Source organism: Corythoichthys intestinalis, chromosome 17 (assembly GCF_030265065.1).
Source record: "Corythoichthys intestinalis isolate RoL2023-P3 chromosome 17, ASM3026506v1, whole genome shotgun sequence".
Lineage (NCBI taxonomy): Eukaryota > Metazoa > Chordata > Actinopteri > Syngnathiformes > Syngnathidae > Corythoichthys > Corythoichthys intestinalis.
Window position 1 is genome coordinate 38,135,051 of NC_080411.1, and position 25,043 is coordinate 38,160,093.

Genomic DNA, 25,043 nt, shown 5'->3' on the forward strand with positions numbered 1-25,043 from the left:
CACCGGTAGTGTTCGTCTAGTGACAGCGACAAATTATGTCATCACCCTGAGCGTCCCTTGTGTGCATAAAACATGGTGCCCTCTGTAGGTCAAAACATGTACTAAATATTATAGATTTTTTAATCAATGGCAATATTTTATGTATTTCTAATAACAATATTTTATTAAAAGAGAACAAATGTGGCTTTTAGAGCCTATATGTCTTTAAGTCCGAGGTTCCCTTTTAGAACCACTCAACATTGTCTTTCTAACTAAATAAATGAAATACACCAGAAAAAACTTCTTAGTCAGGGTAAAATAATAAATAAAAATGGAGCCTCAAAGTATGAAAACTTTTTACCTCGATTATGATTAATGTATGATTATCTGGGAAAAAAAGTTCAGCATACGATACAAATAAAAATATTTTTAAATAAAAAACGTGGAAAATTAATACATTTCAAATAAGTGCAAGTCATTAGCCAATCAAATGTGTGTTGGAGGGTGAAAAATGGACCGTGTGAAAAGAGATAAATGTAAATCTGAACATCATGAAAATAATTCACTTAATAGTGCTAGGGTTAATTCAATCCTTACAACATATGGAAAGACAATCTAAATGACCTATATAACCAAACTCATTATATAATACAAATGAGGTTGCTTAAAAGTTAGTGAGGACAATTTGAGCATCCTGAAAACCTGGTAGTGTTATGTCCCTACCGTCCCTATGCAAACCTACGCCCTTGGCAAAAACAATTACAAGACATATTGTTGCCCTGTATCATTGTACATGTACAGTAAATATTTATGTGTTTTGTCCATTAATGAGTTCAAATGCACCATGTTGTGCTGGTGCTTAGTAAATGTAAAAAAAAACAAAAAAAACATTTTCTCTCAAATCATCTTAAACTGACACACTACAAAGCTTTAACTCCTCCTCCCAGCAGTTTAAAATCCATAATTTTGGATCAATCGCGGACAATGAATACGCAGGAGGTCTTAAGAAGGGAACCTGAAAACAGAAGCAAACTGTATTCCCGCAGTCTGCAACTGACTCTAAATGCATACTGTACACACAAAAACACAAAGAGAGGAACTGCTGGTAATTGGCATGCCATAAAGCAGAGTCCAGCTCATTAATAATGCACTGTGTCTGCTTGCAGCTGGACACACAAAATGGAAAATATTTACTGTCTAATCATTTGGATTTTTAGTGCAATTGTACTAAAATACTAAATACTGTGTCTATATAACTAATATCTACACATATTCTAATAAGTATATTCAAAATAAATCATCAACATATCGGTGAATCAGGTTTAATTATCTCCAGTGACACAACATTTCAAATTCTGAGTCTGACCCATTTAAAAGGATGTGAGATCATCCTATAGAAGTATGAATCATACATGTGATCCATTTCCCTTCATTACTATCCCTCCGGCCACCCATGGGTGTTTAATTTGAGATGTCGAACAACGCTGTTCTAAATGTAATGCATAAAAAAGTCAGAAAATGCAATATGGTTATACTGATAGAACTGTTTATGTGGGAATTTGAGCACTCCTATTCTAACACTGATTTGAGGATTGTTTTCTTTCCATCCATAATTCACTTGGAGCCACTGGCAGCATCCTCCAGCCAAACAATGGGCTCCACTTTTCCTCCCCCCTTTTGTTCCCTCCCTCCATTTTGCCTGGTTAACCCGGCTGTGAGGTGAAGAAGAAGTGAAGTGAGCAGACCGAGGAGGGTCACGCCGAGATTCCCATCAATAATTCATCGGGCTGCTGCTGCCTCTGCTCTTGTGTTCAATTCCCCTGACAATCACATAATACCTCCCCCCCCAAAAGAGAGAATGAGAGGGAGAAACAGATTCAAAAAAAGGTAGAAGAAGGCAAGGCTAAAATTTCAAAGCAGCACCTTTGAGTGATTTCTGACCCCATAGAGTCTACTTCAGTCGTGTTTTTCGTGAAACCAATTTGCAGTTTTTGAGGCGTGAAAACTAACGGGCGGGGTTAGCACATTTTTAATGTTAATGTCTGAGTAGGGCTGAATAATTTTAGAAAAATATCTAAATACGATTTTTTTTGGGGGGGGGGGGGTATTGCGACTTCAGTTCGATTTACGATTTTCTTCACGATCGCTACGAGACCCACAGCCAAATTGGATTGGACATCTATTGCTGCCATTGGCAGTGAAACATAATCATTCAATGCCAGCCACCCCAATTGAAATTGATTTGATGTCTATCGCTGTCAATGGCAGTGAATGAGTCAAGTTCACTGCTTGTTGCCATTCATATTTGAATATCTTAATTAAGTTAGACATTAAGTTATAGCATCAAACTGTGACTGAGGTCTGAGCAATACGGTATAAAATTCATATCATGGGATAAATTTATATGATCTACTGGGATTAGGGCCGCAACTAATGATTTTTTTTTTTTTCTTTTAATCTATTTATCGGACAATCACTGGATTTCCTCCCTGATGGTATCTAGCCACCCTTTTACTCATTTAATTGTTAATTAATTAATTAATTAATTCAGTTTTTGGTCATGTGTTCAATGAATGCATGTTTTGTTTTGTTTTATACTGTATTTGGTTTTATAATATTGCATTGTAGTTCCCCCATGTAAGTAACAATGAAGACAAAATGGATGACTATTTCCTTCAGAAATCCTATTTTATTACAGCTTCTTGACTTAACTGTAGTCTATGACTGTACTGTTTTAACAACATACAACTTGTTGAGGTTTTTAATAAAGGTTCTGAATATAAAACAAAAAGAATTCCTGTTCATTCAAATAAAAAAAGTGCTCCTAAATGGCATCTTTTTTTCTTGTGGGCAAAGCACTGATATAAATTATGTAAATGACTCATTTATTTTCTCTAAACAAACTTAACAACTAAATCTAATAAGGACAAGGCAGACTGTAACGAATCAGTTTTCTTTATCAAACAGTTTTTCATAAACAATGTCCAATCCAAATCCAATTTAAAAGCACAATCTCTTGTATAACAATTTACAGTTTGATGGGAGGTTGTGTTGAAAGGAGACTACGCTTTTATATGAATGGGTTTATGCATGAGGTTCCTTTATAAAAAGCAAAGAGACAACTTTTCTATCTAACAATAACTCAAGTGCTAATATGTTTCTCCAAAACACAAAACAAACGGACACTTAAGACACTGATTAGAATAATCGCTAAATAGCTTAACGCGCTGTGCTAATTAGTAACTTCTCATCAACAAAGAATACAAACGATACAATTGGATTCATTTACTCACCTCTGACGGAGGCACACTGGATTTAATAACACAAAAGACAGTCTAACCCTTGACACTTCGTAATATTACTGTATTGATTCGGCAACTCAACCTGAGTGTAACAGTGAACTCTCTCTCTTCTGTTCTAATCACTGGCGCGTGCGCGCAGCCTCACATTACACACAACAACAACAAAAATTGATTATCAAATTAGGTGGCAACTAATCTATTAATCAATTTGAACTGTTTTAATCGATTAGTTTTTGCAGCCTTAACTGGGTTAATCTCAGTATGTTTTTTTCTGAATGTGTTGTTAAAAAGCAAAATTTCTTAGCACAACAGATCAGTCAAAAAAAAAAATCTTGGCGATTTTCAAGATTGACTTGTCTATATTCATGATTTCGACGCGAAATCGATTTATCTTTCAGCACTACTTCTGAGCAAACAAAACTGAAGGCTTTCAGTCAAAAAAGCATTGAAGCTATTGAACAGATGTTTTGAGTCAGCATGGAGCTGAAAGCCATGACTTTTCATACTTCTATACTTCATATTTCTTGGGAAATAGCTAATAGTTGGCTAGTCGAGACTTGACTGCATCAGATAGTGAATCAGATGCATAGTCCAAAACCAAGCAACTAAAGTACCGAGCAAAGAGAAGTTAGCAGCATTTGGGTTGTTGGAGTGTTTCATTCTGCTCCTTATATATTCTCATGCAATGAAAATAATATGTTCTTTACTCCAACTGTAGCATTTACCACAGCTAATATCCGAGTGTTGCAGCCCTAACCTTTGACACCCAGCTCAATGAGCTGGCTGTGTGGCATTGTTGATCTAGGATTTGCAGCTCCCTCTTGTCCTATAATCGTTCAAAAAGTCATATTGGTGAAGAGTGAGTGAAATAAAATAACTATTGTAATCCCTACACGGTCACTGTCTCCACAACAATAAGCACAGTTGATTACTATTTTTTTGTGTTTGTTTTAAACAATATTGCGTAATTCCAAAAAATCAAAATATAGGGGGAAAAAGCTTATACTGCTTCATCAACAATGTGGTCACAAAGGTTACAGATATTTTGCTGTTTTTTTGTTTCCGATAAACCTAAAACCATGTCCTGCACTAAACGCTTGGCCGAGCACGAATGAAGAGCACAATCACTGTAAAAACTACAGATGCGACTCACAGCCAAACACCCCCCACGGCAATTGACCCTTGCACACTGCAACTCAGGGGTTCTTATCAAAGTACAAAATTTAGAAGCTGAACTGTGTCATATTGTGTGTGTGTGTTTTTTTTAAATCGAACCACAAACAGCATTGCGTGATTGTCAAGAAACTATTTGATTGTCCTGGTTATATTGTAATGATACAAAGAGTCGTGAATCCACAATAGTCAAAACGCAAAGTAGTGAGGGATTTCAGTAATTGCCAAAATATTATGTACTACCCATGTAATACTTTTAAGAAAATCAATCGGTTGAAAGAAAATGAACAACCAGGCTTGGAGAAGATGCAAACATTTGCGTTACTATGTGTCAAAACAACAAAATATTTTTAGTAATATGTGCATTTGTTTCCATGTGATTTTGTTTAAGGACTATGTTTTTTTTAATTTTTTTTTTATTTCAATGTATCATCTATGTGCCTCTGCACCTGTTGTACTTGAGAGATTTTAGTTTCACTGATGGTTTTCTAACTCATATAAGTTTGACTTTACACAAATCTATTAAGGATATTGTTTGTGCAATTCTTGTCATATATTGTTATTTTAGGATCCCATAATATACAAGTTTCATATTGTACAATTTTACTAAGGATCGTAGATGTGGTTTGTGTGCCACTTGCTTTACATACAAGTTCCAGATGAAACATATATGAACTTTATGGATTTTATATGTATCTTTTCCATTTGGGTTAAGTTCCCAAATTATACACGTTTCGTATTGTACAAATTTACTAAGGACCATATATGTGGTTTGAGTGTCACATTCTTTACATAAAAGTTCCACATGAAAGATATATAAACTTTATATATATCTTTTCCATATGGATGTGCATTTCTGTAACAGAGACTCGTGATACATACAGGTACAACGTATTTTTTCTTGGGGAAACGTATGATATAGCTTTGCATTTTGGATTGGCTTTTCCTACGCAACATTGTTAAGCCATTCATTTTCAATTGAAATATCAAATCGTAACAAAGTTAGATGGTCAGCTACTCACAAAAACTAGCTCAGTCGGGTTCGGTTATGTCGTTTGTTGTGCGATAATCATTAGAGTAGATATAGAAAGCAAACAATCAGAAATTAAATCTGCTAAGCAAAATAATAGTTAATGTTAATTTCAACTAAATACAACTAACTGTAATTCAAATCTCATTTTACAAAAGGTGACATAACTTTTAAAATGAGGAACATATACTAATTTGTTTTTTTTTTTACACTATCCCAATGCTAGCTTGTTACAACCTGTTCTAGTTTGCATATGGTGTAATTCACCTTTTTTTTTTAAAAAACTGACATTTAGTGGTGAGAAAGCAAGGATTCAAGATTGATTTTTAAACACGGAACATAACCACATGAACCATGTAACTTTTGAAACTCGGCCTGTGTTGGACAGCAGGAGTAGAATGCCGTTCAGTGTTTGTCTGCACAATGCCATTTTACAACAGACTTAGCATGAAAGCGCCTTGGTTGCCTCTTGTCATCTCCCTTCCTTCACTCAAGGCATTTCCTGTTAATCTATATAATCAACCAACAGCAGCCAAAATCAAACAAGCCGTGCCACAGGGTCGATAGGCAGAAATCAATGAATCAAAGAACGGTGCAATTGTTCAGAGATAATCTCATCTGTAAGAGCTTGAGCACAAACTTTTTATACCGTAAACAACCTTTTAAAAAGGATCAAAAAGTAAAGAATGTTACTCAATCGTCTTTGTTGCTTGTTTTTGACGGAATTCCATACATTTATCTCAACTACTGACACTGCCTTCTCTTAAATAGACAATTCTGCCAGAAATTATTCAGTCACATTTGTTTAATTTTATTACTTAAACAGTAAAGCAGTTTTTAATTTGAAGACAAAGGTAGAAAGCAATAATTTGTGAAAAAAATAGTTAAACTACAATTTTCTCCACAATCATTAAATTCAGAATATTTTGAAACTTTGACCACCCTGAGTAAAATGTCTATTTTATACAAATTCACTTCAGAACTCTCACAGTGTAAATTCATTTTTGTTATAATACAAACGTAACGAAACGAAAAACAAAAAACAAAAAAACATTTATATTAATTTTGAGACAATCTACAATTTCCAAATTAAATCCCGATTTCTTTTATTTGGAGTACCATGCAAAGAAATGTAAAACAAATTCCATTCATGACTTTCTCATTTGTTAACAAACCATATTTAAACTGAAATGAGTTTTAATACATACTGATGATTCGAGTGAGATATTTTTTGGACAATTTTATCCTGATCACAAAGAGAATAACCTTTGATATAATAACAAGACATTTATCATTCAACAAAATTGGCCATTCACACTACATACAAATCAATTTTAAAATTTTACTGCTTAACTATACCAACAGTGTGAATTTCATTAAACTATATACCAGGTTGCTTCTTAATTAGATAATTTCAGGACTAACTTAATGTTTCTTTTTTATTAATTAATTATTAATTAATTAATTATTTTTTCTTAATTATTCTATGCTTTTATCAGTTGTGTATACTGAAATCGATACATTTTTATATCAAATGTTTGTGTTCAAATGTTTTATTTTTTATTTTTTTTTATTTTTATTTTAGTTTTAATGATTGTTTTTGATAATATTTAAGGTTGGTGGAATGCAATGCATGTCACAGTGTACAATAACATGAAAATACAAATATGCTATCTTGTCCAAAACCCATCATGTGACTTTTTGGAGAGAAAGATAAAGTGCACCTTGCCTTAGCTGAGTGAACATAAGAAAACTGCTTATACGACACATCTAACCCTCAGCAGTATCATTCACCGATCCTTCAGTGAAATTTACCGCCATCATCATATCTCTCAAACAACATCTTTTTAAAAAACACCTGAACATTTTCTAGTGGCTCTGCTGTTGTATTGTGGCAGACCCCTGCAGACAATGGGGGATTGTTGTTGGGACACAAACCAGGTTCCTCACTAGAGGGGGCCCCATACTCACTCAAGTGACAACCTTTCTGTCACAAGAGACCCTCAAGCTATATTTGTTTCAATGGGAGGGTGTGGGAATCGACAGCTATATATCTATTTAAAAAATAATAATAACAAAAACAAATAGCTTAAATGTACTTTTGAAAGGGCCAATTTACACCAATTTGGTAGATGCATGTTTTTTTTTTCGACACGTCGTGAGAAAACTGGAGGGAAATCCTCTCTGACCTGGTCAGTTCCTATCGATCGCCTTTTTGTTGATCAATAATGGTAAGCATCACGCCGTGTTATTCCAAATAAATATAACAAGTTTACCTAAATCGCTCTTGTCTCAGGGGGATATTGTATTTCAAATTAAGTAGTCAGGCGTGTCGACCGCATTTTGAAATCGCATACAGAAATCAAAATAATAATAATTGGCTGTGAGGCGCATTATGGGGCACGGTAAAAATAATAATGATGAAATGAATGAAAAATAAATCAAGCGTTACCTGCCAGTCTAAGAGCCGACATCCTCTGAAACTCCGGCTCCTGTAGCCACTTCCACATCCGCCTGAAGGTCTCCCGGCCCGACTTTAGTTTACTCCATGGTTTGGGGTTCCTCAGCAGGTCCGACAGGGTCCCCTGTGAGCGGCACAGGACCCTTTGGGCGAAGATGGCTTGAGGAATGCTGTACCTTTTCAGCTCGGCCGTGATTCTCTGCGCCACCTCTTTTGTGTTGATCTCTTCCAGCTGCCCTGAACTGTTTCCCCCCTGCGTCCCCGAGGAGGAGGGCGGTCTTTCCCGGGTGGAAGCCAACACTGGCCCGTGGGATGGAGAATGGAGGTGAGGGTGGGGGTGGTGTCCCGCCGAGGATACGGGATGTCCCGGATGGTGCATTCCGTTCAGGTGCGGCATCATCCCTCCTGCCGGGCCACCGAGGCCTCGGTGCTGGTGGTGGTCCCCTCTGGTGAGCATGGAGGCGCTGGGTTCGAAGTTGAGCATCTTGTCGTGGCCCCCGTGCGTCGCCGTACCGTAATTGTGGAGACCCTGCTGGGTGTTGTGGAGGGAGCCTAAGCCGTTACCGAGCACCGGGGAAAGACTCTGACCCATCCCGGACATGGGATCCTTGTGGTAGGGATTGTAAAGGTTGTTCATGCCAGGTAGCCCACGCTCGTCCCGCATCAGAGTGAAGCTCCCGCTGACGTTCCCGGAAAGCCGCTGGTGATGGTGATGGTGGTGATGGAACTTGTCGGACACCGTGGAGATGGGGGGAAGCGGCTGCAGCGGCGTTAAAGTGGTGTAAGTGCCGCTCATCCCCATCCCGGGAGAGGACGTGTCGCAGGGCACGCTCATGGCGTGGTGCAGCGGGAGGGACAGATCTGGACGGTACTCCCCGCTGCCGTCCAGAATGCTGGCCATGCCGGACACCATGGCGGAGCGAGATGACGCGGCAGCGGCGGCCAGGTCCTGGTGTATCCGGAGGGCGGCCGCCGCCGCCGCCCCGTGGCCCCCCACCGCGCCCGAAGAGCTCCCGCGGCCGTGAAGGGGGCTGTGGCCGCTCATCAGCTCCACATCAGGGGCCACGGAGCTCACCGCCACCCCGCCATGCAGGCTGCCAATGCCGTCCATTGTCATGTCCGTATTCATGGCGTAAGCGTCCAGGTCCTTGGCCAGGCATCGATAGGCGTTAGTGTAGGCAGTCTTCATTCATCTGTCGTCAGTCCATCAGGTCGAGCGGAAATATTTCTCCTTCTCTCCTTCCTCCCTCTTCTTCTCCCCCCTGATGCGCCGGGATGGGTCAGTAGTCGTCTCCCCTCCTTTCTGTCACTTTACGGCTTGTTTCCCCGTCCTCCGATGGCTTTTCCACTTTGGTCTCTTTGTGTATCTTCCCCGGCAGGAGCACATCCAAATTGTGTTTGCAGCGATCATACGGGCCTGTGCGGTGGCTCCCCCATGTCCAGCCCTCTCCTCCTCCTGTGTTGCTCTGCTCCTCGCACGGGAGCTGTCCACGGTCCCCTAGTGGAGCGCTCAACCCAACCTGCTGCCAAAGGGAGGGCTGGAAAACGGGGAGATCGTAAATGGGGCGGCACCCTTTAATGACTGATTGGGTCCTTGACCAATCAGCGTACCTACTTGGACATAGTTGGGCGGGACGAGTTACATGGAATAATCATATCTGGTGGATGTAACATTTGACAGTGAAGCTTCGCCATGAGGGTCTAATAACTAACTCTTAATATTAACCATTTCAGGGGCAGTAGACACTAAAGTAGACAGCTATTTAAAAGTTGAAACTTAAAACCGTTAAACTTTTTTTTTTTTTTTTTTTAGAGCAAGGGACTACTTTAGGTCATATAGGTTTTAACACTTAAAACCTTAAACGGTCACCCTTATAAGGCAAGTGACTATTTTTGCTCATTAAAAAAACTTATTATTAATGATATGATTAAAATCATCACGCATTTATTCATTGTAAAATCATTTAAATAGACTGAATTATTTATTAATTAGAAATAAAATCAATTAAATTTATTAATTATTAATTTAATAAGAATTCAAATAAGAATTAAAAGTCTTTTTAACAAGTAAGTAATTTTGACAAATTAAAAGTCATATCGGCTTGATGTTGTCCGTGCCGCTGGTGGTGGTCACATTGAGCACTTGTAAAGCATGAAATCAAAACTTTATGTTATATACAGTACTTGTATCCAGCTATTTATTTATTTATTTATTTATGTATGTATGTATTTATGTATATATGTATGTATGTATGTATGGATGGATGGATGGATGTATTTATTTATTTATTTTTAAATATACCGCAATGGTTTTGGCACATTCTTTTTGAATCACCCTGTATTACTAGGAAAATATGGAATCTTGCATGTGTATGTTTAATATATATATAGTTTTTAGAATTGTAATTAATCCAATGTTAATAAAAACTAAATTAAATTAAAACGAATAAAAACAAAAATATGGCTATGGCCCAGGTACAACCCTAAAGTAGATGTTTTTTTCCCCCCTTCCATAGTACAATATTATACTCTTTCCATGCCATTGATGGGGACAGACATCCAATTTATTTAAGTTGAATAGACTGGCAGGAAATCCTCATATTTCAATGCTATTGACGGTGCTCAGAGGTGGGTAGAATAGCCATAGATTTTACTCAAGTAAGAGTAGCGTTACTTCAAAACAATATTGTTCAAGTAAAAGTAAAAGTAGTCATCCAAAAAATGTACACAAGTACAAGTAAAAAAAATATTTTTTCAGAAGAATACTCAGATAATGAGGAACATTGTGAGTAACTCCTTAGGCTCTGTGATTTTTCTTTTTCTTTTTTTTTAAACAATGGTATTTTTTTCGGCAGCATCAGGTTATATAACTATATGAACTGTTATTATTATACTGTACTATAAACGGTACATAACCACATTAGGCCAAAGAAATATTTGAAAAAACATTGAATTCTGGCGAGAGAGAAAAACTGATCTACAGAAATGAAGCATTATTTGTCCATAGACCATGAGTGCCCTCTTGTGGAGAAAACATATTTCCAATTAGAAATCTAAAAGGATCATATCTCGGGTTTTCTGTGGTCAATCGCTGTCAAATAAAAACAGGGAGAGAGATTGAAAGCTGTGCTTTTGAGTCATGTAATGACAGCGGCACTCTGCGTAAAATACTTAATTTTTTACGGTGCTTTAAAGACGCTACGTGATTGAATAGGCTGGCGTGATAATAGAGTGGCAAGCTTGAGTCTGATTGGTATAATGGAGTCATGTTATTATTGTTGCGACGTCTCATTGGTGAACCTGGTAGAGCCACAGTTGCCGTCTGTATCAAGAAACAATGTAAAATTCTAATATGTAGATTAAAGAGAAAAAAATGTAAAGACTAGTGTATAGCCCAAAAGTAGTGGAGTAAGAGTAGCATTCCCTCTTCACAAATCTACTCAAGTAAAAGTAAAAAGTATGGCTTTGTAAAACTACTCATAGAAGTAGATTTTTTTCTCAAAAAATTACTCAAGTAAATGTAATGGAGTAAATGTAACACGTTACTACCCACCTCTGACGGTGCCATATGTCCAAATCCATTTGTGGTAAAAATGGATTGGATGTCTCGCGCCATCAATTGCAACTAATGAGTTAACTGAGTGCTCTGTAAGGGTTAAAAAAATATTTAAAAATTCATAATTTGTGCATGAATGACTTGACCATGGAATATGTAGAAACTAAACTGGTTGCATTGTAATTTGGAATCTTGTCACATATTTACATTTCAAATGACATTAATGCTTATTTCTATTGCATATCTTTAGCTCATTTAATGTAATTTATGCTCACCAATTTACTCTTAAACAATACTTTAATTAAAATGCAACAAAAATAAACACAAAAAGTGAAATGCCTGCAAACATTTAGCATCCAATGAGCAACTCTGCAAACTACAATATTGAATATATTTCATGAATGCCAGTCAAAATGGAACATTTGCAAAGGCAGACATTTTAATACAGCTTACCCTAGCTAAGTGTGCAGTTGAAGTATGGAAGAAGTGTAAAGGATAGCCTACTAATATCAACCAGAACGGACCGTTTAATAAAAAAATTAACAGGAGTTGCAATTACAATATAGTGGTACATAATATGATTAACATGTTTTGTTTTTTTGGGAGTGTAGGGGAAACACACGACTCAGTATTTTTATTTTTTATTTTTTTGGGGGGGAGGCTAAAGGTACTGTTTGTCTCGGCTGTTGCAGCAGCTGCCAGGGAACAATTTGCCCACAGAGATCATTAAAATTTGATCGCATCTTAGCTCTTACCTCATCACCCTCTGCCTGTGATTGTTAGGATAAAGGTGACAGCAAATAGCAAATGATAAAAGCAGCCTAGTGATAGTGATAGCCAAGTGATAGTACTCTAAAGCTGTTGCATTCCCTTTACGCTCCCTATGCAGGAGAATATGATGAAATAATGATGAAAAAAAAAGTTGCCATATTGGAAAAACCTGTAAAAGCTTACAGATCTTGAAAATAAATGCATTATCATTACTATAATCATGTGTGGGATTGAGTGCTACATTCAAATAAACATGTTACCATTGACAGTATGTCAGTCAAATATATTTATGGACTACATTTAACCTCTGCTTAAAAATACTGTGTCCATTATAAAATAAATAAATAAATAAATAAAAATAAAAATAGTGGACAATCTTGAAGAATTATTTTTTTCCCCAGATGAATACAATGAAAAGAATATACAATTGTCATGACTTTTTTTTTCCTGAATGAAGGTGAATACTTTCAGTTAGGTGTTTCGAGTAGTTAACACACTCACAGTGTTAAGTGCAAACTGCTGCCGTGTAAATGGTGAGCATGAGGATGTTATTGACAGTCTCCGGGTGGACGGGTGAGTGTGGGAGCTACAATGAAAGAGCATTATGGCCTGTAGCCTGTTTACTGCACAATTCATTACACTTCCAAGGACAAATGAGAGCGAAATAACGCTGTCCCCAGCTCCCCCTCTGTCATTCAGCCGCCAACCTTAAATAGCACAAAACTTGATATATTTCGTGTAAAATCACCATTGTTTAAATAGATCAACAATACAATATAAAATATTGTCTTACCATACTAAGCGTTTCTTCAAAAATTGCACGATGAGCAAGATTGTCAGGAATTGCAACGAAAGAAAATCATGACTTTTGCATTTCAGCAAATGCTGTAGGTGCTTCATGTTCAGCCCAGTTGTAATTCTCTGGTCAATCGATCAGTTGAGACTTTAATTAGTATATCTTAAGTTTAACTTGGGTAGGCCATTCTTAAATCATTCACTGCCTTTGACGGCGATAGATGACGAATCCATTGCACGCCCAGAAAGATATGTCAAAACGGATTTTACGTATATCGCCTTAAGCGGCAGTCACTAAGTGAACTTCTCAAGACACATGATGTCAGCATGATATTGTCTAACTTTAAAAATATTCAAAACATGGCAACTCGTCCCAAAAGAAACACGTCTGATTAGTAAGTAGGCTACAGTTTTGTGATTCAATACATCGTTGTTTTTGGCAACGCTTTTAATTTTCATCTTAGTCTTTGTGTTTTGGACGATAATACTTAATAGACTTAGTCAGATTTGAGTAATTTCAAAATGTATGTCTTCAGCTAGTTTTGTTGACAAAAACTCAAAATGTTTACATCTGTAAAATTCAAAAGCTTTAGTCCAAAATAAATAAATGAAGGTTTCCAAAAATTTCGAATGAACATTAACAGATGAGCACATATTGTAGCGTCTACAAGGACGCCAGCTTGGTGATAATACACACTCAGCAGGAAAATAGTACAGTGTTAACTCAACATAAAAAGTTAATTCTTTCTAGGACCTTGTTTGTAAGTCGAAATGGTCGTATGTCGAGCAGTTTTTTCCCATAAGAATACATTATCATTCCATTAATTCGTTCCACAGCCCGAAAACCTACCCTAAATCCTTAATTATACTGCTGGTGCTATTACAAATGGCAATTACACGTGGCAAAACAAATAAATAATAAATAAAAATCATAATAATAAGACAATAATTCCTGTAATAATGTAATGAATCGGGTTCTAATTTGGCGCACGTGTTTTGCGTACTGTAACTGAATGCACCGCATGGCTGACGTCACAGTTGCTGGCGTCAAATGCGGCGGATAGTAGGGGTGTTGTGTTGCACAAGTTCTAAAGTTAATGATTAAAAACCTGACGAAGCTGACGATCTCTTTAGCAATGGTACCACAATAGCAACTGTCACCTTAACTTATAAAGACTGGGGAACGGAGGTGAGTGGAGGAGTATTATCGAGCCAGTTCATGGATACTCACAACACGCTCATATTTTCCATCTCCATTTCAATGGTAAGTGTCACATTTTTCCTTTTTTCACCACCTGCACTAACCTTCTTGGAACCCATGTTGATTTCTCACTAAAAAAATCCGCCGTGCGGCCGTCTTTCGGCAAAACAAAGAAACTGCGGCGCTGTCATAAATCGTCGTATTTCGAGCATGTCATCGGAAGTAGAAACAAACGGCGAGTCAAATTTTACGTCAGGTGTCAAAAAGATCGTGTGTCCAAGCGATCGTATGTCATGGTACCACTGTACATTATTTTCAATTAAATATACCCACCTTGACGTCATGGACTGTATGTTACAAAAAGTTGTCCAAGAGTTTGAGAGGATGCCCGCCATTGCTAATGTGAATGCTATGCTAATGCTACGAGTTACATTTAGTGTGTGGTGATCAATCAGCACAGACTTTTAACTCATTTGCTCCCAAAAACATATAAATACATTCTATTTTTAATTGCTTCAGTGTCCCAAAATCGTATTTATACGTCTTTTGCGTTTTTTTTGTTTTTTTGACAAGAGGCATCTATAGGTTCTGATGTATCTAATGCCTGAAGGGAAAATAACAAAGACAGAAAGAAAAAGATACAATGCACAAAGCTCAAAACCCATTTTAAAGCAAAAAAAACTGCCCATTGGAGGTCAGTAGCGCATTTGGTAAGAACTCATCTCAGGCCAAGAAAGGAAGTGAAGAAAAATAGTCAGGAAACGGAAGTTGGAGGGATCTTGTGAAGACGCATGAGAATTTGAGAAAAATGTGGAGAACCTATTGTATTCCTATTGTCTCCCTTTTCGCGATCGTGTGTTTTTTGTGTGTGTTCAATAAACCCTTGTACGCAACCCCTCTGCATTTGTTGTCTACTTTGTGGTCAAGCCTCACTTCTGCATTCGCGGACTGTTTTTTTGCTTTTCATCTGAGGACTTGAGTTTCTGAATGCAGCTAATAGATCGATAAACAATACACATACTATCGATGAAGAAAAAAATAACATGGTCATTGCGGTGTTTCTTGATTGTTGCCAAAAGTGTGCTCTTGAATGCTCCCTTAATGAAGCGCCAGTGCGAAGTGGACTATGTGAGAATCACGTTTGCTCACAATGTACAACTAAGTACAAATAAAGTACACGACAATCATCTCAAGATCTCAATGTGCAAAATAAGGCCTCATCATAATCTGTTGGGCAGAAAATGATACACGAATAGCCAGCAATCAAACTAAATTTAAAACATTTATTAATTCATTTTCCGTGTCTCGTATTCACTGGGAAGCAAGCTTCAGCAGCAACATCTGATAAACTGAGAACACAGGCAGGATGATCATTGACGTGGACAGCGCTTTTACGTGACAAAAATGCGGTAAGCCGTCATTGGACGTCTCAGTAGAAGCAAACTATCAACGTTTTCGTGTGGTGCAAAAAATATTCAAACTGCTGTGTTTTACTGTATACCCTATTTTTACGTAAAGCACACAACAGCTCTGGGTGGTAACTATCTCCGTAATAATATTGGAAAAAGTTGGCTCACACAATAGTTTACCGTGAAGATCTTCGTCTTTCGTGTTCATTTAGCTTTTGCTGCTCGTTTTGTGAAATATCAACAGGGCTGTCCTTTTCATTAATATTCCACTCGGGTTCAAATTGGAAGGGCAGAACCGACAACATGTTTATGTAGTTAAAGAGTGACATTCCGGCAGCGTGTCCATATGACGTCACCGCTCTGCGACGTCATCAACAAAAGCGACCTACTCGTTAATTTTTTTAATTTAAAATTTTACAAATGTTATTAAAACGAAAACATTAAGAGGGGTTTTATCATCAAATTATTTATCTTTTAAGAATTACATGTCTTTCTATCAGTGGATCCCTTTAAAACAAGAAAAAAAATACCAGAATTAAAGCGTTTCATGATCAAAATAATGGTTTCCGTTCTCTTGACTGGTTTGAGCAAGAGACACTCATTATTTGTCAAGTTTGTGATATACTGTATAATTAGATTTTTCTCATACGAATGTTGAGTCGTTTGATAGAAAGTTAGTCCAATCAGCAACAATTTTTTATCAAGTGTGATCTTTTTAAGCAGTTTCTTCTGGCTATTTCCAAGATGGGTTGGTAAAACTCTTTTGAGAAACAATCCATCTGTCCTTTGAGATTAAGACACCCCCCAATCCAAAGCTTTTCCATGCATTGCCCAATGAGTTCAATAGATGATCAAAACCAATCACTACACACACAAGGAAAAAAAAAAACATCCATAATGACAACAATGACAAAGGAAAAAAATATGTGATGAAAATTAGTTGTTGCCCTGGAAAAATCACAAGTTGAAAATAGGCTAACATTAATATTAAGTAGTTACTCATCTACTAAAGAACATTGACATTATAGATATACGGACAACAAATGATTTAATAGTATTCACCTACAGTATTTAGCAATGAACTATTTCCACAATCCCCACCATTTTCTGTTACAATTTTACTGTATTCTCTGGAATTGTTTATAAAATTACCCCCAGAAAACGTTCTGGGCTTGGTTGAGAAGAGGGATGATGAGGGACTTAAAAAAATCAAGATGGAGGAGGAGCAGGGTGGGTAGTTGGGCAGATGTTGCTTTGTTTAAAGACTGTTGTGTAATTAAGGGCAGAGGAACAGAAGCCTGACCCATTTTCTTCTTTTGATCAGCTGTCAGAGGGATAGGCAGGGGGTCCACTGAGGGACAACCTGTCTGTCTATTTGCTCTTCAAAAGTTTTGTCTTCCTTGCAGACGGAAGACGGCAACCAATGTTAAACATAGATTTAAAACATCTCCATCATAAGATAAAGCCCAGCAATAAAAATACATTCTGAAAGCAGGGGAGCGATAGAAGGAAGACAATTAAAAAAAAAAGAGGACTACGAAATGGGCATAATTAAAGAGGAACAAATCCCGGTCCATGTAAAGGTAAAAGGCATCATCAGATATAAGCTAAATCCTTAGAATGAAGCGGGTGGAAGCATGATGCTGGGGGGGAAACGTAAGGTGGGCGGGGGTCTTGTGCAAGTGCCTTGGGACAAGGAGCTGAGGAGGAGCAGATGTTGGGGGAGGAAGAAGAGGTGGAGAAGGAAGTGGCAGAGATTGGTAACAATATGGCGGTGGAAACAAAACTGCTCATGCAACATTTAAGAGATAACGAAAGGTGTCACTCCCTACAAAATGACTAATAATTGCTGTGGTAAAACAGGATCAATGCCTCATTCTAGTTTTGCAATGTAATGTGTTGTTTGTGAGTACAACCAAGACTCCCCTCCACACATAACAAGCACCCACAAACAGGAAACATGAAAATGTATTTAAAAAAAAAAAATGTTTTTTTAAATCTTGGTTTCCTATGATTTCCACTAACCAACTCTACAAAGTCCTCTTTGTTTGTTTTTAACATAGTTTTGACATTACTAAGGGTGGTTACAGTATGTGGAACTAACTCAGTACTTCTCAAATAGTGACCCCTGCCAGAGTGATGCCTGGGGTGGCGTATGTTACTTCGGGAACATACTCTTTGCCATACTAGTGAAATGTAAGTGCGCGTCAACTCAGTGGGTGGCAGTAGCACCCAGATGTTCAATCTGTGTGCAGTATTTTTTAACCAAACAAGAGCACATAGCAAAGAGCACTGGATAGATGAAGAGCTAAGATGAGGAAATATGAGGTAGCGTATATAGCATTTGGCTTTGACTTTTAAGTGGGAGGCGACGAAAGACCAGTCTGTTTACTGTGTCTAAAAATGTTTGCAGCGGACAGCAGAAAGCCAAATCAATTAAGACGTCACTTAAAGAAATTTGACCCCAATCACATTGATAAGCCGCTTGATTTTTTTTCCAGCGAAAAGGTGCCGAATATTGCCCGCAATGTCCCGCTTTGTCAGTGTAACATCAGTAAACCAGCGACCACTGTTTGCATCATATAAGGTGGCATACCAAGTTGCTAAACGCAAAATAACCTCACACCATAGCAAAGGAGCTGATACTGGCAGCAGCAAAAATAAAATAAAAAAAATAGAATAGAATAGAATAGAATAGAATAGAATAGAATAGAATAGAATAGAATAGAATAGAATAGAATAGAATAGAATAGAATAGAATAGAATAGAATAGAATATGTCTTTATTGTCATTATATACAGTTGTATAATGAAATTGTGGAGCATCTCCCTTTACAATGCAGGACAAGTAGAAATCTCAAAAGTGACTTGCAAGAATAAAAATAAAAACTCTAAATAAATATAAAATGTGTATGTATGTTTAGGCAGTGCAAATAGTTGAAGTGAGGTAGCAGCAGTTGACAGTGAAGGCATTGAATATTGCACATTAATATTGCACGTAAATAGGTATTGCACATAGAATATGTGTCAATAGAAGTAGCAGCAGTTGACAGTGAGGCATTGGATATTGGACAAAGTCAACCAATGTTAAATATGGCTGTTCAGGGTGGAGATGGTGAAAATGTCCCTTTGACCAATAACATTGTGTCATTTTTGTTCAATTCATTTTTGTTTTTTTCAGTCAAATTGCTTATTGCATATTGCCCTAATGAGTTGCTAATCAATTAGAATTTATTATTATTTATTGATTTTATTAAAGGTTATTCTTCAGTATCAAATGGTAAAAAAAAATGTACCTTAAGTGTATTTTTACAATTCCGATGTGACTTTTCACAGTTTAATTTTTTAATTCAGGCAGTGTGATGCACGCTAAGTCTTATCAGTTGCATACAAAATAATGCTAATAAAGTTATACTTTCTTGCAAGTTTATCTTGAAGAAGAATATAGTCGATTCTCTCTTTTTGTAGGTTCTTTTATTCTCTTAATTAACAGGAGATAACTACACACCATTCAGGAACAAAAACAAAGCAATGATCGCCTAAGATACATACACTTATTAAGGAAAGAGTAATCAAAAGCTGGCCAGCCAGGACAAACGTCCCCAAGAGCCACCGCAGGTGCCCCCAAGTGGATCTGCCCCGACCTTTGAGATCATATAGTTTACATTTGTTGTTATAGCAGGCGGCAGTCTAGAGCCAGCCTCTTTATAAAAAACAGTGGAAAAAAACTAGAGTGAATAAAATGTGGATAAATTGGTGACAAGACAGACTCCTTGTAATCAAAGCAGTACTCGTCTCCAGTATTCACAAAATAGGCAAAACACAGTCCTATAGGGACAATAAATGATTACAGAGGGATATAAAAGTACCTGAACCTTTTGGAATTTCTCATATTTCTGCATAAAATCACCATCAAATGTGATATGATCTTTGTCAAAATCACACAGATGAAAAACTACCTGTTTTTAACTACATTCACACCCAAACATTTAAAGCTTTTCATATTTTAATGAGGACAGTATGCAAACAATGACAAAAGGGGGAAAAACAAGTAAGTCAACCATCACATTTAATATTTTGTGGGCCCCTCTTTCTCAGCAATAACTTCAACCAGACTCTTCCTGCAGCTGCAGGTCAGTCTGGCACATCGATCAGGACTAATCTTGGCCCATTCTTCTCTACAAAACTGCCATAGTTCAGACAGATTCCTGGGATGTCTGGAATGAATCGCTGTCTTTAGGTCATGCCACAACATCTTGATGGGGTTCAAGTTGACTTGGCCACTCCAGAACGTGTATTTTGTTCTTCTGAAACCATTCTGAAGTTGATTTACTTCTGTGTTTTGGATCATTGTCTTGTTGCAGCATCCATCCTCTTTTTAGCTTCAGCTATCTGACAGACGGCCTCAGGTTTTCCTGCAGAACATCCTGATAAACTTTTGAATTCATTCTTCCATTAATGATTGCAAGTTATCCAGGCCCTGAGGCAGCAAAACAGCCTCAAATCATAGTGCTCCCTCCACCATGCTTCATGGTGGGGATGATGTGTTGATGTTGATGAGCTGTTCCATTTTTCCTCCAAACATGATGTTGTGTGCTACTCCCAAACAATTTAACTTTGGTTTAATCAGTCAACAAAATATTTTGCCAAAACGTCTGTGCAGTGTCTCAGTGCCTTTTTGCGAACATTCAATGAGAAACAATAGTTGTTGTTTTTTTGACAGCAGTGGCTTCCTCCGTGTAGTCCTCCCATAAACACCATTCTCGGGCATAGTTTTACATAAAGTTGATGTGTGCACAGATATTTTGGACTGTGCCAGAGATTTCTGTAAGTCTTTGGCAGACACTCTAGGTTTTTTTTTTTTTTTACCTCTCTGAGTATTCTGCGCTGAAGTCTTGGCATCATCTTTGGTGGATGGCCACTTCTTGGGAGAGAAGCAACAGTGCCAAATTCTCTCAATTTGTAGACAACTTCTCTGACTGTCGAGTGATGAACATCCAGACTTTTTGAGATGGTTTTGTATCCTTTCCCAACTTTATACAAATCAGCAATCCTTAATCGCAGGTTTTCAGACAGCTCTTTTGACGGAACCATGATGCACATCAGACAATGTTTCTCATCAAGACAATTCTTACCAGGTGTGTGTTTTATAGTGGGCAGGGCAGCTTTAATCCACTCATCAGTGATTGGGCACACACCTGACTTAACCCTTTAACACCGAACGTGTCGGCAGCGACGCGTTTACGCATGACGTCTTTGAAGCTTCGTCACGCTGTAATTATGTCACCCACGTGCCCCTGGTTGGTCTCATTTGAAAGTGCGGAAGTTGATGTCCACACCAGTTGTTGTTTGAAGTCAATCGACCAAGAAAAACGGGAGATAATGTCATTTGAATTTTATATTTTTATTGCACTCATAAATATGCATTAAAACGCTGCATGGACCATGTATCTATCTCCATATTTCCATAATTTCTTGTCCTTTTTCAAAACCGATAGCAGCACAAAAGACTACATATCCCAATAGCCGTTGTGATGTCAAGAAGGACGAACCGAATGTGATAATTTTTAATAAATTTCCGAGCGAGGCGCCAACTAATGAAAGCGAGGCATGCGAAGCAAGCAACGCCCGGTTGGTTTGAGCGAGCGCCTTTGAAACGTGCAGAATGAATCTAACACTACATTTAGCGCAAGATAATGCATTATTTCATTAACTCAAGGAAGAAGATGAGCCGTATTTGTTGTTGTTTTCTTTGGATGAGTCGCCGTCTCGTATTTTTTCTTCACTATAATCTTTTCAATTTTATGTAGATGTGTGTTCAAGAAGCTTGATTGCATGTACGTATATACTTTTGATAAGGTGATGGGTACAACACCTAACTTCAAAAAAGAGATATCCTCCAAACCCTATGTGTGTTAGATGATATATATAATCTTTTATCTCACTATTTTGCACTGTATATAACCTGTTTTGACCATAGTATGTGTAAAGGCCAAAAACGCCTATGACCATACCTGCTGTTTGTGTTGAATTGTCAAACATAAAACTATTCAATCTTATTTTATTTCTATTGAATGTTTATCCTAACAAGTTGAATAAATATTATCAAGCTTCAAAACGGTTGGTCGAGCATGTTTGGTTGTCAATGGGACATCAACGTTACAAATTTTAAAAAAAGATTTTGGGATATTTTTGTCTTTTTGGGTCCAAAATGTGTATCTTAATTGGTCAGTGAAGAAAACAACAGTTAGGACATGAAGTTCAAGGTGTCCTGAAAAAAGGGACCCAACTTGGCCATTGTAAACATTTTTTTCTTTGAAATATAAAGGCAACATCAAATGCATGCAAATTCGGCCAAAATAGGCTTAGGTGTTAAAGGGTTAAATTGTTTAGTAAAAATTGGTTTCAATTGCTATTTAAGTCTCCTTAGGCAGAGGGTTCACTAAATTATTTTCCCCCTTCTGTCATTGTTTGCATGCCATCCTCATTAAAATATGAATACCTATAAATGTTTGGGTGGTTTTAGTTAAAGCATACACTGTTTTTTCATCTGTGTGATTTTGACAAAGATCAGATCACATTTGATGGTAATTTCATGCAGAAATGTGTGAAATTCCAAAAGGTTCAGATACTTTTTCAGACCACTGTATGTGTGACGATGTTAAATGAACAGATATATGCCCATATGAATAAAAAGAAATATATGTACAATCTATATTAATTTTTATTCTTTAATATTAAAAAGGACACAATGTTATGCAGAGGTTTACTTATAATAATAATAATTTTATAGACAAATGATACCATTTACAGTGGCGGCAGAAAGTTGAGGGACGCGAAACTTCTTCCTTGGGCGAGGGGCATAACAGAAAATAACTGAGAAGCACTGAACTAACCCATGTTCAGCAAGGTCACTTTTTGCTGTTTTTTCCTATACAGCGTCAAGTCAAATGCATTGTTTCTTTATTGACAGATGTAGTCACAGTGGTAAAAGTATACACAATTGCACAGATTGTTACATTGTAAATAATATTTTGGAAGGCACCCTTTTTGATTGATTTTTGGCGGGGGTTGAGTAAATCAATCAACTTTTCAAATGCTTTCAAACAGAAATGATTTACATAGTTTTAACAAGAAGACTCACAGAAATTTTTCCTGCTCTTTGGGAATTTGTTGCTTAAAGATAACACATCTGCATTCCAGTGATCTCTGCTGATAAAATTATTCAGAGTATATATACGTATATTGAAAAAAAAAAAAAAAAAAAAAAGGTCATTTTTGGCATGTCACTTTAGTATCTTCACTAGACACTTTTTCATATTTTACCTCTCATTGTTGGTATGCAGTGAGAATTTGCCATGGTTCTACTGCAAATTAGCAAATACGGTCAACGATACCTCCAGTGTGCACAAAGATGAGTCATGGGATATGGAAGTCAATGTTTGGTCACTTTGTTAGTACTTGCAGACACAAAGGCAGATTAGCTGGCTGACTGTTGAGCTAATCAATAGCCTGTTTATTTACACTTTGTTTGGAGTCATGTTGCTTAACCACAGATGGGGGAAAAAACATCTGTGTAATGTTCAAATATTTCAGATTTTCAATTAGTTAGACTTTGGAGGCTTTTTAATAACTTTTTCACACAATTGACAAGTAAACCAAACCACTACTGTTACGAGTGTGTTTTAAAAACACACGACCTGTCACTTGCGTCCTGGTGAGTTGTGTTGGACGTGGGTCTGCACAAGTGGCATATTGTAAAATGTGAATAAAGCTGGCGGATGATCGGGCATTTTATCCTTCTGCCGTGCTCTCTCTCTTTCTGTCTCTCTGTCCCGGGCCATCTGCTGTGTACTGAGCAGCAGTATTGATCTGAAGCTTTGTGCTGGAGACCACATGCTAATCTATAGCGTTAGAGACAAACACCGCGCCGCTTTGCCTTGCATCTGTCCCACTGACTCTCTCTCTCTCTTGCTCCCTCTTTCTCCCCATATAACTAGTGTCATCCTCCCTCCCTGAATCTCTACCTCTCACATTCTCTCCCTCAATGACCGAGCATTTTTTGGGGATGGCGAGCCATCTGTCCGCCTGTAAACTCATCTTCCTCCTCCTCCTGCAGTGGTTGGGTGCTGCATGGTGAGTCCTGTTCCATGTGTTCTGTTTGACGGCAGCCATTTTCAGTCTCAGTCTCATGAGGCTGGAGGGCCAAAGGTGTCCAAAAATGTGAAATTGTTGGTACAGCTTTGTGTAACAATATTTACACATCTGCTCAGAGTGGGGCATTAATTAACGTTATGGCTTTGAAGTAATTATACCCTACGCTAAATACACAATTTGTGGTAGTGTGCATGAAATGTATGCATTTTTTAATTATTATTATTAAACATATTACAAATTGTTTTAATGAATGTCAAATGTATACTGATGGAATCAAGGTGTATAGAAATAAACAACATAAAATTTTAGAAATGAATACACATATTGTTTGTGTCTATTTTTATGTGAAAACTGTCACATACATCATACCTGTTTGTAAATATTTTTCTGCATATACTGTATCGCTGAAGGACACATTTAAAACACATTATAATATACTGTATATGTAAAATAAGACAAAAAAAGGTCACTGAGTGAATAAATAAGAACATCTTTGTATTAATTTTACTGAGGATTTCTTATTTTATAATGTACAAATGGTCAAAATGTACATCACAGATTATGGATCATTTTAAAATAATTTAAATAAATGATAAACCACAAACAATGATATCAACATTAATGATCATTGTTCATTTGGGAGTGTGGAGTTTTCATTCATCTGTATAATTTCTGCTTTTAAAGATTGCAACTGTATTTGGGTTGTTTATTTATTAATTTTTTTGTAATTGTTTTTTTAATTTGTGCTTCAAAGCACCTTCCTGCATGGGGACTGTCAATATAAATGAACCTATTAAGAAGGTGAATTCACTTTTTTTGCTCCTCAAATATCTATTAATGTAAATTGCCCAACATAAAAAAAGAAGGAAAAATGAACTATACATGCATATTTTTGTTATATAAAGGAAAAGAAACACGTTTTTGAGAAGGATCTTAATTTAGTCTACAAAAAATACAGTGACTAACTTAATTGAAAGAAAAAAAATGACATAGCTGTGTTGATTAGAATGAAATGTACAATAAATTATTATCGTAATAATGCTTTTAAAAGCGTCTTTTTTTTTTTTTTTTTCCCATCTCAACAAAACATATTATTCTAGTCATGGTAAACTATATATTAATTAATTGTACACAATATAATTACAAAATGTAAATTGTATATATTAGGCAATTCTACATAAACAGTAATGTGGTACTAGTGTATGTTAAA

At 37.0% G+C, this 25,043-nt stretch overlaps 1 protein-coding gene across 2 annotated transcripts in view; it reads right to left on the bottom strand.

Moving 5' to 3' along the window:
- Positions 1–9,450, bottom strand: part of onecut2 (one cut homeobox 2) — a 53,511-nt gene extending 44,061 nt beyond the window's left edge. For both annotated transcript variants that reach the window (XM_057818437.1, XM_057818436.1), the window contains exon 1: positions 7,937–9,450. In XM_057818437.1, the coding sequence (XP_057674420.1) occupies positions 7,937–9,134 (1,198 nt within the window). In that variant the 5' untranslated portion in view covers positions 9,135–9,450. The remainder of the gene's footprint in view (positions 1–7,936) is intronic.
- Positions 9,451–25,043: the final 15,593 nt, after the last annotated feature.